Raw genomic sequence first — 18,489 nt, 5'->3', positions numbered from 1 at the left:
ATGGCAATATTTCACTCTTTTTTATGGCTGAGTAATATTCCATCATATATATACCATATCTTCTTAAACCATGATTGTGCTTTTTAAGTTCCAGACGCTTTGGAAGCTCCTGTCTCTGGCCTCTCTCCTCAGCCTAGCTTCCTCCTTGGACTCTTGTTTTCCTGTAATACCACAAGTTCAAGGATGAAGCTGGAGTAAATTTATTGCTCACATTGGATACTGTTCTTCTCTCAAGGCTTCTGGTCTCTAAAGCTTTGCCTACATTTGTTGCTCTCCAGTAGTTTCATACAATTGTTTTACATACATTGACTGCTTTGATTCTTGTTTGGGCTTTTGGGACAGTCTAACAGAAACATGGCAAAAATTAGTGGTGAAGTTTCCCTTGATTTATGTTTGATATTATTTGTACTTGCGTAGACTTTTCATATATCCTACTCTAAAGATATGTGGTTTTGTTTTTTTATTTTTATTTATTTATTTATGGCTGCATTGGGTCTTCGTTGCTGTGCATGGGCTTTCTCTAGTTGTGGTGAGTGGGGGCTACTCTTCGTTGCGATGCATGGGCTTCTCATTGTAGTGGCTTCTCTTGTTGCAGAGCACAGGCTCTAGGCACGCGGGCTTCAGTAGTTGTGGCGTGCAGGCTCAGTAGTTGTGGCTTGTGGTCTCTAGAGTGCAGGCTCAGTAGTTGTGGTGCATGGGCTTAGTTGCTCCACAGCATGTGGGATCTTCCCAGACCAGGGCTCAAACCCGTGTCCCCTGCATTGGCAGGAGGATTCTTAACCACTGTGCCACCAGGGAAGCCCAAGATATGTGTTTTTGGAGCAATTGGTCTTTCATTGTTGATATTGAAAAGTAGAGAATTTCAGTAGGTTTTCTGTCTTCTTCAGACCTGCCCATATGATCTATCCAGTGAGGAAAGTTATTGTCCTTTTCCTTTCGTTAAAGGGACTGAATTAAATCACGTATTAGCAAATTATCAATGATTTTAAAATTTTAAATAAAACTATAAAATTGCATTATCCAAAATCCAGAACTGAAGTGGGTGTGTTTTGAATTAAGGTTGTAATGAGAACTAAGGATGGGATTAGAGAAAGGTAAAAAGGAAAGACAAGCAAGGCTCCTGAAGGGAACCTCCTCCACTAAATACTAAAAAATGTAGGCTTTAATCTGAAGTCTTGAGGGAACACTGAAGTGCAACAGAAATATTATATTTCCATTTGTGACATAGAAAGTTTATTTGTGTAGCAGTGTAGAAGAGAGATTGGCAAGTGTCAAAGATAAAAGAAGGGAGGCTGATTATGAAGATTTTATAATTGGAAAGAAATGCTGAGAGCTCAAACTAGATAGTGGCAGTGAATTTAAAGCTTAAATTGATAGAATCAAAAGAACTTGTTTTCTGACAAGATAAGAGGGTGGACACTGTGGTGCCTCACTCACGGAAGAGAATTATTTACTGAGGATGGGGGAGTGGTGGGCAGGGAGAGATTCTCTAGTGCTTGGACCTCCCTGTGCAGTATTTCTGGGTTTGTCCTACCCAGGCTGGATTATTTTAGAGAGCTGTGGTTGGGAGAGAAAGTCTCATAGTCCCAGAGTTAAGTATAGCAGGGGCAACAAAAGCTAATTGGTCTAAGCTAGATATCAGGAGCTGGCTTAGGAGAGACCTGGTGGTTAAACACAATGGGTGATCCTGGATTGGGAAAAAATTCCTGTAAAATACATTGAGATAGTTGGTGAAATTTGAATATGGACTATATATGCACTGTATAATAGTATTATATCAATGCTAAATTTCCTATATTTGATCTTTTGTTTTTCAAGAGAATGTTCTTGTTCTCAGGAAATATATGAAGTTCTTTGGAACCAAGAGTAGGAATTTATCTCAAGTCCTATTCAATAATAAAAGAATGATAATGTAATGATAACAGTATATATTTTTAGATAAAGAGTTTCAAAGCAAATGTGGCAAAATGTTAACCAAGGATTTATCTATAGTAGGTGCCATGGTCTATATCTATAGTATAGCTCATGGTCCAGCCTGTGAACTATTTTCATTTAGCTTTCAAACTAAGAATGATTTTTACATTTGGAAAAACAAAAGGAAGAGTATGCAACAGAAAAAGAAGAAATGTATTTGGCCCACAAGGCCTAAAATGTTTAATATCTTGTTCTCCACCCTCCCAACGCAGGGGGCCCGGGTTTGATTCCTGGTCGGGGAACTAGATCCCACATGCGTGCTGCAGCTAAGAAGTGTGCCTGCCACAACTAAAAGATCCCACACGCTGCAACTAAGACATGGCGCAGCACCCCCCAAAAAATGTGTATGTGTATATATATATATATATATATATATATATATATATATATATATGTATGTATGTATATAAAGAAAAGAAACCTAGGTTCTGGTTAGGGCCGCCTGAGGAACCATTGCATGGAAGCTTAGAGGGGTCAGGGACAACTGCTCAGAGCAGGTGTTTTCTGTTAATTGTTTTGATGTCTGGGAAACATGTACCATATAGATGAGCAAAGTTTAACTGTAGCTCACAACTGACTAACTTTGCTGTCATTCTATTTCTAGGTCACTAACATTCATATTTTGTAGTATCAGCTAAACCCATGTGGCAGTGTGTGTATGTGTGTGTTGCATATGTGAGTGTGCACACCTGAAAGTGTGCTTCTGATTTTATGTGCTCTCTCACCCCAGCCTCATGACAGGGCTAAATGTGCAGTGTCTTTCTATAGAGTATATACAGGAAGGACCTTCTCATCAAATTTTTTTAGGTGACTAAAAATAGTTCTTAAAATATAGGTCTGAATTTTCATTAATTGACAGTAGGGGTCACCTTAAATTTTAAAATACTTCAATTGAGCCAGGTATTCTGGCTGTCTTCAGACAAGCTAATCAAGGACTGACATCATAATAAAGTGTTTGAAACCAAACCAAAGAGTCAGATATCCAAAAGGACCACTATCTCTAGATTGCCAGGAAGATAAACGTTCTCTTTTAGTTTCCAGTACCTTACATAGAACCAACATGATGTCTGTAGATGGGCCATAGAACACTGGCTTTGGAACCAAGCTTCCTAACAAATGTGGCAGACCATGTATGATCCCAGTGAAGTCATTTATTTACTTTGTAGAAGTTTTTTTCTTTATTTTAAAAACAGATGTAATATTTACCTCTTATTTCCTAGTGTAAGATTTTATTAATCTGTATTCTTTTAGGGGCTTGGCAAGTTTTATATTTTCACTGGTACAGCAAATTGTTTAATGTTTTAAGAAAAAAGATATAAATATAAAAAAGAAGGGCTTCCTTGGTGGCGCAGTGGTTAAGAATCCGCCTGCCAATGCAGGAGACAGGGGTTCGAGACCTGGTCCGGGACGATCCCACATGCCGTGGAGCAACTAAGCCCGTGTGCCACAACTACTGAGCCTGTGCTCTAGAACCCGTGAGCCACAACTACTGAAGCCCATGCGCCTAGAGCCCGTGCTCCACAACAAGGGAAGCCACAGCAATAAGCCTGTGCACCACAACGAAGAGTAACCCCTGCTTGCCACAACTAGAGAAAAGCCCGTGTGCAGCAACGAAGACCCAATGCAGCCAAAAATAAATAAATAAATTTATTTAAGAGAAAGAATTATAGAAAGACAATTTACATATAATTAATTGATATGGTGATTTCAGATCATTCTTATTAATTCATTAAAATAGCTCCCAAATGGATATTCACAGTTTCCTGGTCTGTAACAAAATGATTGGTTGTATATATTGTCTTTTTTTGCTCTTTACAGCATGAAGTTTGTCCTTAGGCCTGTAGCCAATTTTGCCTTTACTCCTTTACTTTCAGATGGTGAGAAGAGATAACATGTAGTATTGTGCTCTTATTTAATTACTCATAGCTCATTTAATTCTGTTCTAAATAGTATTTTAATTTTTTTATTTTTTGAATTATAATGGACCTACAATACTATGTTAGTTCCAAGTGCACAACATAGTGATTTGATATTTCTATATGTTACAAAATGGTTACCATGATAAATCTAGTTACCATCTGTCACCATACAAAGTTATTACAGTATCATTGCCTGTATTCCCCATGCTGTACATTTCATCCCTATGACTCACTTAGTTTCTAACTGGAAGTTTGCACCTTTTAATCTCCCTCACCTGTTTCACTCATCCCCTCACCCCCATCTCCTCTGGCAAACCACCTGTACCTTCCCTGTATCTATGAGTCTGTTTCCATTTTGTTTGTTTTGTTTTTTAGATTCCACATGTTAAATGAAATCATATATTTGTCTTTCTCTGTCTGACTTATTTTACTTAGCATATAATTATTTTAATTAGCATAATTATTTTACTTAGCATAATATCCCCTAGGTCCATCCATGGTTTCACAAATGGCAAGATTTCACTCCTTTTTAATGGCTTAGTAATACTCCATTACACACACACACACACACACACACACACACACACACAGACACGCACCATTATATATATGTGTGTATGTATATATGCAGCATATCTTCTTTATCCATTGGACACTTAGGTTGCTTCCATATCTTGGCTATTGTAAATAAAGCTGCAGTGAACATGGGGGTGCGTGTAATATTTTCAAATTAGTGTTTTTGTTTTCTGTGAAAAAATACACAGAAGTGGAATTGCTGTATTGTCTAGCAGTTCTATTTTTAATTTTTGAGGAAGCTCCATACTGTTTTCCATATTGACTGCACCAGTGTGCATCCCCAGCAATAGTGCACGACGGTTCCCTTTTCTCTATATCCTCATCAACACTTGTTATTTGTTGTCTGTTTAATAGCCATTCTGACAGGTGTGAGATGATATCTTACTGTACTTTCGATTTGCATTTCCCTGATGTATCTGTTGGCCATCTTTATGACTTCTTTGGGAAAATTTCTATTCAGGCCCTCTACCCATTTTTTAATTGGGTTGTTTGTTTTGATGTTGAGCTGTATGATTTCTTTGTATAATTTGAATATTAACCCCTTATCACATATATCATTTGCAAATATCTTCTCCCATTCAGTAGGCTGCCTTTGCACTTTGTTGACAGTTTCCTTCCCTGTGCAAAGCTTTTTAGTTTCATGTAGTCCCATTTGTTTATTTTTTGTTTTGTTTCCCTTGCCTGAGAAGACATATCTGAAAAAATATTCCTAAGACTGATTTCAAAGTGTGTACTGCCTATGTTTTCTTCTAGGAGTTTTAATCCATTTTGAGTTTATTTTTGTATATGGTGTGAGAGAGTAGTCCAATTTGATTCTTCTGCATGTAGCTTTCTAGTTTTCCCAACACCGTTTATTGAAGAGGTTGTCTTTTCCCCATTGTATGTTCTTGCTTCCTTTGTCATGGATTAATTAACCATATAAACGTGGGTTATTTCTGGGCTCTCTTTTCTCTCTTATTGATCTGTGTGTCTGTCTTGTGCCAGTATCATAGTGTTTTGGTAACTGTAGCATTGTGGTACAGTTTGAAATCAGGGAGCATGATACCATCAGCTTTGTTCTTTCTTAGTATTGTTTTAGCTATTTGGGGTTTTATGTTTCCGTACAAATTTTAGAATAATTTGTCCTAGTTCTGTGAAAAATGCCATTGGTATTTTGATAGGGATTGCATTGAATCTGTAGGTTGCCCTGAGTAGTATGGGCATTTTAACAATATGAATTTCTCCAATCCATGAGTAAATACATCTTTCCATTTGTGTAATCTTCAGTTTCTTTTATCAATGTCTTACAGTTTTCAGAGAAAAGTCTTTTACCTCCTTGGAGGAATTATTCCTAGGTAATTTTTTTTTTGACGTAATTTTACATAAATGGGATTGTTTTCTTAATTGCTTTCTTTTTTTGATAGTTGTTATTTGTATAGAAACTCAAGAAACTTCTGTACATTAATTTTGTATCCTGCAACTTTACTGAATTCACTGTTGAGTTCTAATAGCTTTTTGGTGGCATCCTTAGGATTTTTTAATATATAGTATCAGGCCATCTGCAAAAAGTGATAATTTTGCTTCCTCCTTTCCAATTTAGATGTCTTTTATTTCCTTTTCCTTCCTAATTGCACTAGCTAGGACTTTCAGTACTATGTTGAATAAAAGTTACGAGAGTAGTCATCCTTGTTCCTAATCTTAAAAGAAAGGCTTTCAGCTTTTCACCATTGTGTATAATGTTGTCTTCAGGTTTGTCATATATATGCCCTTTAATATGTTAAGGTATATTCCCTCTATACCCACTTTGTTGAGAGTTTTTATCGTAAATGGATGTTGATTTTTGTCAAATCTTGCTGGCCTTGTAGAATAAGTTCAGAAGCATTTCTTCCTCTTCAGCTTTTTGGAATAGTTTGAGAAGGATAGGTGTTAACTCTTTAAATGTTTGGTTGAATTCACCTGTGAAGCCATCTGGTCCTAGACTTTTGTTTCTTGGGAATTTTTTGATTACTGATACAATTCATTACTGGTAATCGGTCTCTTCCTATTTTTTATTTCTTCCTGATTCAGTCTTGGGAGATTGTATGTTTCTAGGAATTTATTTATTTCTTCTAAGTTGTCCATTTTATTGGACATTGGACATTTATATTGTCCATTATAATATTATTTATTATAATTGTTCCTAGTAATCTCATTTGTAATACATTTGTAGTCTGTGATGTCAGTTGTAACTTCTTTTTCATTTCTGATTTTATTTATTTGGGCCCTCTCTTTTTTTCTTAACGGATCTGGCTAAAAGTTTATCAATTTTGTTTATCTTTTTGAAGAACCACCTCTTATTTTCATTGATCTTTTATATTGTATTTTTAGCCTTTATTTCTGCTCTGATCTTATAATTTTTTTCATTCTACTAACTTTGGATTTTGTTTGTTCTTTTTCTAGTTCCTTTACATTTAAGGATAGGTTGTTTATTTGAGATTTTTCCTGTTTCTCGACGTGGGCTTGTATTGCTATAAACTTCCCTCTTAGAACTGCTTTTGTTATGTCCCATAGCTTTTGGTTCATTGTATTTCCATTTTCATTCGTCTCCAGGTATTTTTTTATTTTTTCAGTGACCCACTGATTACTTAGTGTTTAATATTATATAGTTTAGCTTCCATGTGTTTGTGTTTTTGCAGTTTTTTTCCTGTAATTGATTTCTAGTCTCATACTGTTGTGGTTGGGAAAGATGCTTGATAATAATATTATAATATTTATATATGAATTTTTATTTTATTATTTATTATTATTATTTTTTGGCTGCGTTGCGTCTTCATTGCTGCATGCGGGCTTTCTCTCTAGTTTCAGTGAGCGGGGGCTACTCTTCATTGTGGCGGGTGGGCTTCTCATTGCGGTGGCTTCTCTTGTTGCAGAGCACAGGCTCTAGGTGCGCAGGCTTCAGTAGTTGCAGTATTGAGTATTCGTCACTCAATCCTCTTTTTTTTTTTTTTTTTTTTGTGGTACGCGGGCCTCTCACTGTTGTGGCCTCTCCCGTTGCGGAGCACAGGCTCCGGACTCACAGGCTCAGCGGCCATGGCTCACGGGCCTAGCTGCTCTGCAGCATGTGGGATCTTCCCAGGCCAGGGCAAGAACCCGTGTCCCCTGCATCGGCAGTCAGACTCCCAACCACTGCACCACCAGGGAAGCCCCTGATTGCTATTCTTTGCCTTTAGCTCAGCTTTCATCTCAGCAAATGAGTTTTCTAATTTTAATTGGCTCCTCTTTATAGTTTCTAATTCCTTGTTACAGTGGGTGGCATTTTTATCAATAGCTTTCTTAATTCCTTCAGTATTTTTATTACTTTTTGAACTCGGGATCTCATAGACTGGAGAGGTCTGTTTCTTTTTTTATTAATTTAATTAATTTATTTATTTACTTATTTGGCTGCGTTGGGTCTTCTTTGCTGTGCGTGGGCTTTTTCTAGTTGTGGCGAGCGGGGGCTACTCTTCATTGTGGTGCGCGGGCTTCTCATTGTGGTGGCTTCTCGTTGCGGAGCATAGACTCTAGACGCGCGGGCTTCAGTAGTTGTGGCACGCAGGCTCAGTAGTTGTGGCTTGTGGGCTCTAGAGCGCAGGCTCAGTAGTTGTGGTGCACGGGCTTAGTTGCTCCGCGTCGTGTGGGGTCTTCCTGGACCAGGGCTCGAACCCATGTCCCCTGCATTGACAGGCAGATTCTTAACCATTGTGCCATCAGGGAAGTCTCGAGAGGTCTGTTTCATTGCTTGTTCTTTCAGGACATTTTTCTTGTTCTTTTAATTGGGAGTGGTTCCTCTGCTTCTTTATTTTACTTATATTTCTCTGACTCTGTGCATTTAAGAGAAACCCTTATCTACTGTGGTCTTGAAGGGCTGTTTTTATGTGGGAGCATCCTTGTGTAGCCTGTGTGAGTCTGATATTTTTGGTGCGAGGACTGTTTTTAATATGGGTTCCTGCCATGTCTTTCTTCAGTGTGTAGTGGCTTTTATCCTCTTGATAGGAGGTGTGATTGGTGGTGTAGTGAGCAGATAGCCTGCACTGGATGTTGAGTGGGGCCTCCTATTTGCTCTGTAATTGTCACAGCCCTTTCGGGGGTAAGGTCTGCTCCTCAGTTGTTGTAATAGAAGCCCCTAGATCGGTTTCTGAGCTGTGATGTGAGGTAGGTGGTACTGGAGCACCTCCGCTGGGAGAGGAGCCACTGAGTATTCCTCTACAGGAGCTGTCCACCAGGAACTGCACTCTGTGGTGTTGCCTGCCACGTTATGTGCACTCACAAAGTACACTGTTGTTGGCACTACCTTCAGCCTTGCCTCAGTCAAGGGAATGCAGGCAGTCAGCCTGGATATCCCTCAGGCTCTGTGCTCACAAAGCCAGTAGGGCAGATCTACTGAAGTCAGGCACCTGGACCTTCCATGGGGGCTACAGAATCAGCCCAGGTCCTGGCCCTGCCTCTGCATGCCTGTGTCCGCAAAGCCTGTAGCTACTAACACAGGACCACCCCAGCCTTGGAAGCAACAGTAATCCACTGGGATGTCCGGCAGGCACAGAGCTTACAAAGCTGCCAGTAGCCATGTAAATCCACCAGTCTCACAGCCCCTGAGGGTAGGCTCAGATTTCAGCCCCACTTCTGCATGGGGACAACCCACCAGCACAGAGGTGGTAGAGGTGGAGCCACATTGACTGTGAGCTCAGGTGAGCTCGTGGAGAATGAGGCTGCTATGGTGGGGCCCCGTCCCTCCCTTTACATGTGTGTTTAACTATGTGGCTTCTATTGTGGCCCCAGGCTCTATCCTGCGCACACCCCCAGTTGCAGCCCAGAGCACCCTCCAGCTCCTTCCGTCTGTCTCCACACAGCCATCCCCAGCCCTTTCCCCAGGTCTGTCCACTGAAGCCCAAGTTGCAGCACTCAGCCCCTGCACGCACCAGCAGATGTGCATCTCGGGCTGGGAAGTGCAGCGAGGTGTCCAGGACCATCTGTGCTGGTTTCTCTCTGTTCTGCCTCCCACAGTCTGGTTGCTGCACTCTCCTCTGAGCCTGTGAAGCTCCGTATCTGTCCCAACTGATCTCCCAACCAGTGAAAGGGGTTCCCAGACTGAGGGAACCTTCCTCTTTCATAGCTCCCTCCCAGGGGCACAGGTCCCATCCTGATTCCTTTTTTTTTTTTTTTTTTTCTTCATTCGACTCTGTTACGTGGTGCTCTTTCTTGCAGTTTTAGTTGTATTAGATATTCTGCCAGCGTTCAGTAGGTATTCTGTGAGAATTCTTCCACATGAAGATGTTTTTTTGTTTTTTGGTTTTTTTTGGCGGTATGCGGGCCTCACCGCTGCGGCCCCTCCTGCTGCGGAGCACAGGCTCCGGACGCGCAGGCCCAGCGGCCATGGCTCACGGGCCCAGCCGCTGTGCGGCACGCAGGATCCTCCCGGACCGGGGCACGAAGCCGTGCCCCCCGCATCGGCAGGCGGACCCCCAACCCCTGAGCCACCAGGGAAGCCCTATAGATGTATTTTTGATGTATTTGTGGGAGGAGGTGTGCTCCACGTCCTTCTCTTCTGCCATCTTTATCTCGAGAAGCGGTTTTCTTAATGTCCAAGAAAGAAGTTAGGAGTAAGGAAATGAGGAAGGCTAGAAACAACCCTGTTGTATGTTGGATTGGAATTGGAGGTATCAGTAGGAACTCCTCTCTCTCTCTCTCTCCCTCTCTCTCTCTCTCTCTCTCATGCGCACTCCTCTCTCTCTCTCTCTCTCTCTCATGCGCACACACACACACAGATATACACATATTTATAAAGAATAAAAATTCCTTTTATTAAATGTAGAAGAACTAAGGGAAATAATTGTTGCAGCCAAGATCCACTAGTAGATGCTAAAATTAGTAGGTTAAAGTTTGAGATGAAACAGGATATATGCATAATCTCAAGTATAGCCCCAAAGATATTTATTAATTAAAATGGAAAAATCGGGCTTCCCTGGTGGCATAGTGGTTGGGGTTAGTAGTTAATAATTTTACCAGTGTTAATTTCTTAGTTTTGATAATTTTATTATGCAAGTTATTAACATTAGGCAAAAGCTGTGTGAAAGGTATATGGTAACTCTCTGTACTATATTTGCAGCGTTTCCCTAAGTCTAAAATAATTTCAAAGATAAAAAGTTTTTTTAACTCACTAGTAACCAGATAGGGACTTTTTCCCAAAAAGTGGGGAGGATGTAAGTTGACTCTTTTTTTTTTTTTTTTTACTTCAGAAAGATAATATACACTTCAGAAATTAAAATTTCTAGGAAATAAAATTGGTAGTTAAAGGAATATATTTTATTATTTTAAAGACTGTAACTTTAAGATTGAGCCAGCGATATACTATTCTAAAGTCATAAAACATCTCTAAGTATTCCTTTCTTAATCTATAGTGGAAAACTCCACTCGTTGATCTCTTCTTTGTATAAAAATTGTTTTTTCCCCCTCAAACAGTAAGTATTGTACAGATGTTTAATATTTTGGCAGTATTATGGGTTTAGTCTTTTTTTATGGGCACCTTAGGAATGAAACTACAATTTATTAATTAATAAATTTAGTAATTTATTAATAATAAAATGTTATTTCCCTTGAGAATATATGGTTCAAATTCTTAACAATTTGAGCTTTTGGTTTATACCCCAATTATAAATTGGAGACAAAAATAATAAAAACTCCATCTATAATTTCACTACCCACGGACAGCTGCTATTAACATTTAGGTATATAAGTTGTAGAATTTTGTGTACACATGTGTATGTGTGTGTTTGATGTTGCTCACGTTTGTTTAATTTCTGGATTGGACACAAAATAGAGAAGAGGGACCCAGGATATTGATATTTTAGAAACAACCCTTTTTCTATATTACAGTTTTGTCTGAATTTATGCTTATACCTTTCCTCTCCAAATACACTAATATAGAGAAATATAGAGAAAAGGAAAAATATACATAGAATCTTAGAAATGGGCCCAATAAAAGAACCCCACTGAGAAAATCCCTGAAAAATAGCCATTCAATATGCTGGTAGGAATTTTTTAAATTGATTTTATTTAATTTAATTCATATATAATAAATATCCAGATATTAAATATATAGTTTGATGAAATTATACAACCAAGTTCAACATATAAAATGGTGATAGTTGTAGGAATGGATATGAAGAGATAGAGGATGGAATGATTCTTGTTTGAATATACCTCTTTGGATAATAAATACTTTATATACTTAAAAATTAAAATTAATATGTATGGGGGGAAGGTTGTCACTGACATCAAAGGCAAACAGGAACAATGAACCCAACTGTATTTCAGACATAACCACATTGAAGGGAAAAATAGAACTAATAGGAGTAACTTTTGTACGTAGTATTTTAACTGTATACTCTCAGTCTGGTTGGGAGAGGGAAGCTGTAGGCAAATCTTGAACCCTTCTTAATAGACTTGTTTCATATTTGTATGGGTGTGACGGATCTGAAACTATATGTTAAAGGATTAAGTGGGAATTCCTTGGTGGTCCAGCGGTTAGGACTGGGCGTTTTCACTGCAGTGGCCGGGGCTCAATCCCTGGTCGGGGAACTAAGGTCCTGCAAGCCACGTGGTGTGACCAAAAAAAAAAAAAAAGAAGGAGGATTGAGTAATGAATAATGTTGATGTTGTTTGGGGTCAGGATCCTAACTGTGAAAATATGGAAAGAAATATGGAAGTGGGGAAGGTAAGGAAGAACCCTGTGGGTTTGATTGGATAGGAATTAACAGTGTTAATATGAAATAATTATATCTCATATATGTGTGTGTGCATCTCCTAGCTCTGTCTGCTGCAAGATTCTATTTGTAATGATACCCAGTAGTAATGAGCACACTTAGCACTCAGATCTCGAATTTAATTCCTAACTAAAAGGAACAATAACTTATTGGAGGAATGTCTCATTTTGTTGCAGTGGGCAGGGAACATAAATGATAAGCCTTAGAAGACCTTGTGCCAGAAAGTTAAAAAGTGCTTTAAAGAAAGAAAAAGAAAATGGGGCCTGTCAAAAAGACATTGGAGCCAGCTTAGAGGGGCTCCCACTGGCCAAATCTGGAACAATTTGAACATCAGTATATAAAGATAGTAATGGATTATAACCCATTTAATAAAATAGGACTTCATAATTTCCATGATAGATGATGGATGGATGGATGAAAAGGGGGGTGTTTTCCTTATAATAGAATGCCTGACTGATAAATGTGAAGGGAATGGTAGAGGTGGGGGGAGGAAATGAGCATTTTGTAATTGTCATAGTGAAGATTGTTTTGGGCTGTTATCTTTAATGTTTGCTAAAGCTAAGGGAAAATTTTGATGAGCAGGATGTTTACATGGTTTTAAAGTATCTCTCCACAGATTGTTAGATACAAGGTAGGAAACAGTAACTTTAACTATACACATTGGAAAAACACAGACAGCACCTTTAGTGGGTGATGAAAATTGGTAACACCAATGAGGAGTGGACACATTGTATACCTCCAGATATGATACCCTGGGAAGGACACAATATCACTCTTATAGTATTCTTGCCAGAGGTGTATAATCAGAATCTAATCTTGAAGAAATGTCAGACAAGTACAAATTTAGTTACATTCTCTAAAATACCACTGTGTATTCTTCAAAACTGTCAGTATCATGAAAGATAAAGAGGGGTTATGGAATTGTTCTAGATTAGAGAAGACTAAGTAAGCACAATATGTGATCCTGAAGGGAGGGAAAAACATGTTTGTGAACATTAAGTATTTTTACTTTTTGCTTTTTAAAAACATGAATAAGCAAAAGTCGTATCTCCTTTTAACTTGGTCATTTAATTTTAATCATCATTACTAGTACATTTGGATTTTAATAGTCAAATTTTAGTTTAATTTAGTATTTTAAAATAATATCAGATTTGCAGATTTCACAGTTAGTACAGTGTTTTCCCCTATAATCTTCATCTAGTTCCCCTAATGTTAATATGTTACGTAATCATGGTACATTTATCAAAACTAAGAAATCAACATTGATAGGATACTAGTAACTAAACTATGTACTATATTCTGTGTACTAAATTTTACCAGTTTTTCTGCTGTCTCTTCTCTGTTCTAGAATCTAACCCAGTATACTTCATTGCATTTAGTATACCCGCTTTTAAATTAAGCTTTGTCTTAGGCTAATTAAAAGTGTAGCTGTTTAATGCAAAACAGTGGAATTAGGTCCTTACCTCATACTATAGAAACTATAGAAAAATTAACTCAAAATGGATCAAAACCTCAATGTCACAGTTAAAACTATAAAACTCTTAGAAGAAAACATAGCGGTAAATCTGCATGTCTTTAGTTTTGGCAGAGCATTCTCAGATGTGACACCAAAAGCATGAGCAATAAAAGAAAAAAATAAATTGACCTTAATCAAAAATAAAAATTTCTGTGCTTCAAAGTAGTGAAAAGACAACCTACAGAATAGGAGAAAAAATTTTGTAAATCATATATCTAATAAGGGACTTGTGCCTAGAATATGTAAAGAACTCTTATAACTCAATCAAAAGACAACCCAATTTAAAAATGGGAAAAGCATCTGAATTGACATTTCTCAAAGAAAGATGTACAAATGGCTAAGGAGCACATGAAAAGATAATATCATTAGTCATGGATCTTGAAAAAAGCCAGTCACAAAAGACCACATATTACATAGTTCCATTTATATGAAATGTCCAGAATGGTCATATCTCTAGAGACATGGAAAAGTAGATTAGTTGTTGCTTAGGGCCGAATGGGTTTTTTTTTTTTTTAATGAAGAAAAGAATTTTATTATAAAATACACATAAAATTTACCGTTTGACCATTTCTAAATGAACAATTTGGAGTTTCTTTTTGAGGTGATGAAAGTTGTAAAATTATAATGATGGTTGCATATATCTGTGAATGTTCTAAATGCCACTGAATTGTACACATTAAAATGGGTGTATTGTATGGCATGTAAATTATATCTCAGCTCTTATAAAAGAGCGCAGTATAGCTGTTTAGACATGATTAAAATAAAGAGGTTCGTAGATAGATAAGCAGAGAACATTTTGGAAAAATAAATTTATATTCAAGCAGGATGTCTGTGGATAGATCCGCTTCACCCATTACAATAAGTGGTGCCAGTTTCCTAACCAGTACACCGGTAATTGAAATTGGAATGTGATTAGGTTTCCCAGGGCCCACTTAACTGAGTGCCTTTTTTTTTTTTTTTCCCCAAGCCACTCTGTTGAGATAAAATTCACATATGTGCTGTCTTTTTTTTAACAAGTTTTAAAGTATAAATTACATACCATAAGTTCACCAATTTAATGCCTACATTTCAACGATTGTCAGTAAATATGAGTTTTGCAGCCATCACCATAATCTAATTTAGAACATTTTATCTTTGGGAACTCATTAAAAATCTGAATTGAAGATGAGTTCTTCCAACAGATGATTTGAGGTGGTTCTGATACTTTTAGTGAACCCATTTAAAATATTTTGCAGCTAGTCTCATGTGCCTTCTTAATATATAATCATTTTTTTAACACATGGAAGTTTAGCTTTTCTAGTTAACTGTCGTGTTTCTGTTACATTTTTATTACCTTTTTTCAGAATTACCTCAACAATGTTAAGTAATAATTGTGATAGCATTTTAGCATTCTTAAGCCTGATTAGCAGTAGTTTACAATAGAGGTGATTTATCATGTTAAAGAATTACCTTTCTAATTTGTTTCCTAAGAGTTTGGCCTTCTTTGCAATTGAATACATTTAGAGTTGGGCACTTCTGCATTTTCAGGATTTATTGAGCATTTATAAATATGTGTGTGTGTGTGTATAATTTGTTTGTTCCCCCTTTAACTTTTACAAATTGTGGTAAATTATGAAATGTTTTTTTCTAGTACTAGAATCTTTTGCATTTCTGTAAGTTTATCCAAATGAAAAACTGTATATATTTGTGTATTTTATCCAAATGAAAAATTATTTTAATGCTCTATAATATTTTAAAAATTTTATTTAGAGTTTTCTTGTCTATATTTACAAGTGAAATTGATACCTAACTTTCTATTTTGTGCTGTTTGTGAGTTTTTGTTTTTTTTTTAACATCTTTATTGGGGTATAATTACTTTACAATGGTGTGTTAGTTTCTGCTTTATAACAAAGTGAATCAGTTATACATATACATATGTTCCCGTATCTCTTCCCTCTTGCGTCTCCCTCCCTCCCACCCTCCCTATCCCACCCCTCCAGGCTGTCACAAAGCACTGAGCCAATATCCCTGTGCCATGCGGCTGCTTCCCACTAGCTATCTACCTTACTACGTTTGTTAGTGTGTATATGTCCATGACTCTCTCTCGCCCCGTCACAGCTCACCCTTCCCCCTCCCCATAATCTCAAGTCCGTTCTCTAGGAGGTCTGCGTCTTTATTCCTGCCTTACCCCTAGGTTCTTCATGACTTTTTTTTTTCTTAAATTCCATATATATGTGTTAGCATACTGTATTTGTCTTTTTCTTTCTGACTTACTTCACTCTGTATGACAGACTCTAGGTCTATCCACCTCATTACAAATAGCTCAATTTCGTTTCTTTTTATGGCTGAGTAATATTCCATTGTATATATGTGCCACATCTTCTTTATCCATTCATCCGATGATGGGCACTTAGGTTGTTTCCATCTCCGGGCTATTGTAAATAGAGCTGCGATGAACATTTTGGTACATGACTCTTTTTGAATTTCGGTTTTCTCAGGGTATATGCCCAGTAGTGGGATTGCTGGGTCATATGGTAGTTCTATTTGTAGTTTTTTAAGGAACCTGTTTGTGAGGTTTTAGTTATTGGGCTATACTGCCTTCTTAAAATTAATGGGCTAACTTTCCTTTTTTTCCCCCCTTACATCCTGAAAAGTTCACCTGGTAAAACTATTTTCCACTGAAGAGTAGCTTTTTTGTTGTTGTTGTTTTGTTTTGTCTTTTTGGTACGTGGGCCTCTCACTGTTGTGGCCTCTCCCATTGCGGAGCACAGGCTCTGGACATGCAGGCTCAGCGGCCATGGCTCATGGGCCTAGCCGCCTCGCGGCATGTGGGATCTTTCCGGACCGGGGCACGAACCTGTGTCCCCTGCATCGGCAGGCGGACTCTCAACCACTGCACCACCAGGGAAGCCCACCACTGAAGAGTATTTTATATTTGTTTGTTTGTTTGTTTAATATTTGTTTATTGGTTTGAGTTGGGTCTTCGTGTGGCAAGTGAGATCTTTGTTGCTGTGTGTGGGATCGTCATTGCAGCATGTGGGATCTTTAGTTGTGGCATGCAAGATCTTTAGTTGCGGCATGCGAACTCTTAGTTGCAGCACATGGGATCTAGTTCCCTGACCAAGGATCGAACCCAGGCCCCCTGCACTGGGAGCTCGGAGCCACTGGACCACTGGGGAAGTCCCTATGTTTTGTTTTGCTTTTTGGCTGCTTGTGGAATCTTAGTTCCCTGACCAGGGATCGAACCCGTGCCCTCGGCAGTGAAAGCCGGGGTCCTGACCACTGGACTGCCAGGGAAATCCCCACTCAAGAGTATTTTAAAGACAATTCATTGGTGTTCTTTTCAGTCTGCCACCATTGTTTGTTTTTCTTACATTTTCTTCTTTAGATCAGTTTTAGTAATTTATTCCTTCCAGAAAATTGTCCCTTTCATTGAGATTTCAAAATTGATTAGTGTAGGCTTGTACATATACTAGTCTTGTTTTGTCTCTCTGTTATAGTACTATTCAAATTTCTGTTTTTTCCTCTTAACTAGATCTCTCAAAGATAAACCCTGCTTTATATTTCTTTCCAAAGTACCAGTTTCTGGATGATTTGATAAGTTTCACTATATGGTTATTGGGTTCTTTTGTTTTTAATGTTCTTTAAAGGCAGTTTCGATGTTCCTTTTGACATGGTAGCTCATAAATGCTTTTATTCTCAAAGAAATTATTGCCCAGATTTAATCTGTTAATTTTTACAATAGTTCTTTCTTTGTTTTTTTAGGCACGAGATGTGCGCACCAATGAAGTGGTGGCTATCAAGAAAATGTCTTATAGTGGAAAGCAGTCCACTGAGGTAGGTGAAATATTTATATTCTTCTTGGCATGTTAGAAAAAGACATACTGTTTTGTTTTTTTTTGTTTTTTGTTTTGTTTTGTTTTTTTGCGGTACGCGGGCCTCTTACTGCTGCGGCCTCTCCCGCTGCGGAGCACAGGCTCCGGACGCGCAGGCCCAGTGGCCATGGCCCACAGGCCCAGCCGCTCCGCGGCATGTGGGATCCTCCCGGACTGGGGCACAAACCCATGTCCCCTGCACCGGCAGGCGGACTCCCAACCACTGCGCCACCAGGGAAGCCCGACATCCTGTTTTTAATTGAGGGTAGCTGGGAATTTTTTCAAAAAAGTGTAGCATACCTAAAAGTATATGAATATTAAGAATATATCTCAGTGTATTTTCTTTCACAAACTGAGTGTACCTTTTTAACTTGTACCTAGAGCCATAAACAGCATATTACTGGCATTCCAAAAGCCTACCTGTCCCCCTGCTTTTAATTTTTTAACTGTGGTATAATATATTACTTTATCTTTATCATAGAAGGCTTATCAGTTTCTAAAAGAGTAAACTAGAATAAGATGCATTTAACAGTAAATTATATTGGATGTAATTTTTTTAATGATTCAGACTTTAAGGGCTGATTTAAGCAAACTTTAATCAGCAGACAATATATATCTAGTCTGAAAAATAAAAAAAATACAATTATTGATACTACACTGAGTATACTTTAGTTCACTAATATTGTGAGTAGTGCTTTTTAGTATATTTATTTTGTTTAATTGCATAAATTTATTTTATGAAATATAGTCTACTTTTAAAAAATAGAATCTGTCAGTCTTTAATTTTTCAATGTAATTATTTTTAATTGTGGTAAAATACACATAACAAATTTACCATCATAACCATTTTCTAGTATGTACTTCAGTGGCTTTAAGGGCATTCACATTGTTTT

The 18,489-nt window shown here is 37.9% G+C and overlaps 1 protein-coding gene across 3 annotated transcripts in view; it reads left to right on the top strand.

Annotated features, from left to right (window-relative positions):
* The window catches only part of TAOK1 (TAO kinase 1), a 149,629-nt gene that overhangs the window by 65,298 nt on the left and 65,842 nt on the right, over positions 1 to 18,489 (top strand). For all 3 annotated transcript variants that reach the window (XM_067715353.1, XM_067715351.1, XM_067715352.1), the window contains one exon: positions 17,487 to 17,558. In XM_067715353.1, coding sequence (XP_067571454.1) covers positions 17,529 to 17,558 — 30 coding nt within the window. In that variant the 5' untranslated portion in view covers positions 17,487 to 17,528. The remainder of the gene's footprint in view (positions 1 to 17,486; positions 17,559 to 18,489) is intronic.

Source organism: Pseudorca crassidens, chromosome 19 (genome assembly GCF_039906515.1).
Source record: "Pseudorca crassidens isolate mPseCra1 chromosome 19, mPseCra1.hap1, whole genome shotgun sequence".
Taxonomy (NCBI): domain Eukaryota; kingdom Metazoa; phylum Chordata; class Mammalia; order Artiodactyla; family Delphinidae; genus Pseudorca; species Pseudorca crassidens.
The sequence above is the reverse complement of the archived record's forward strand: the minus strand, read 5'-3'. Positions and strand labels throughout refer to the sequence as shown.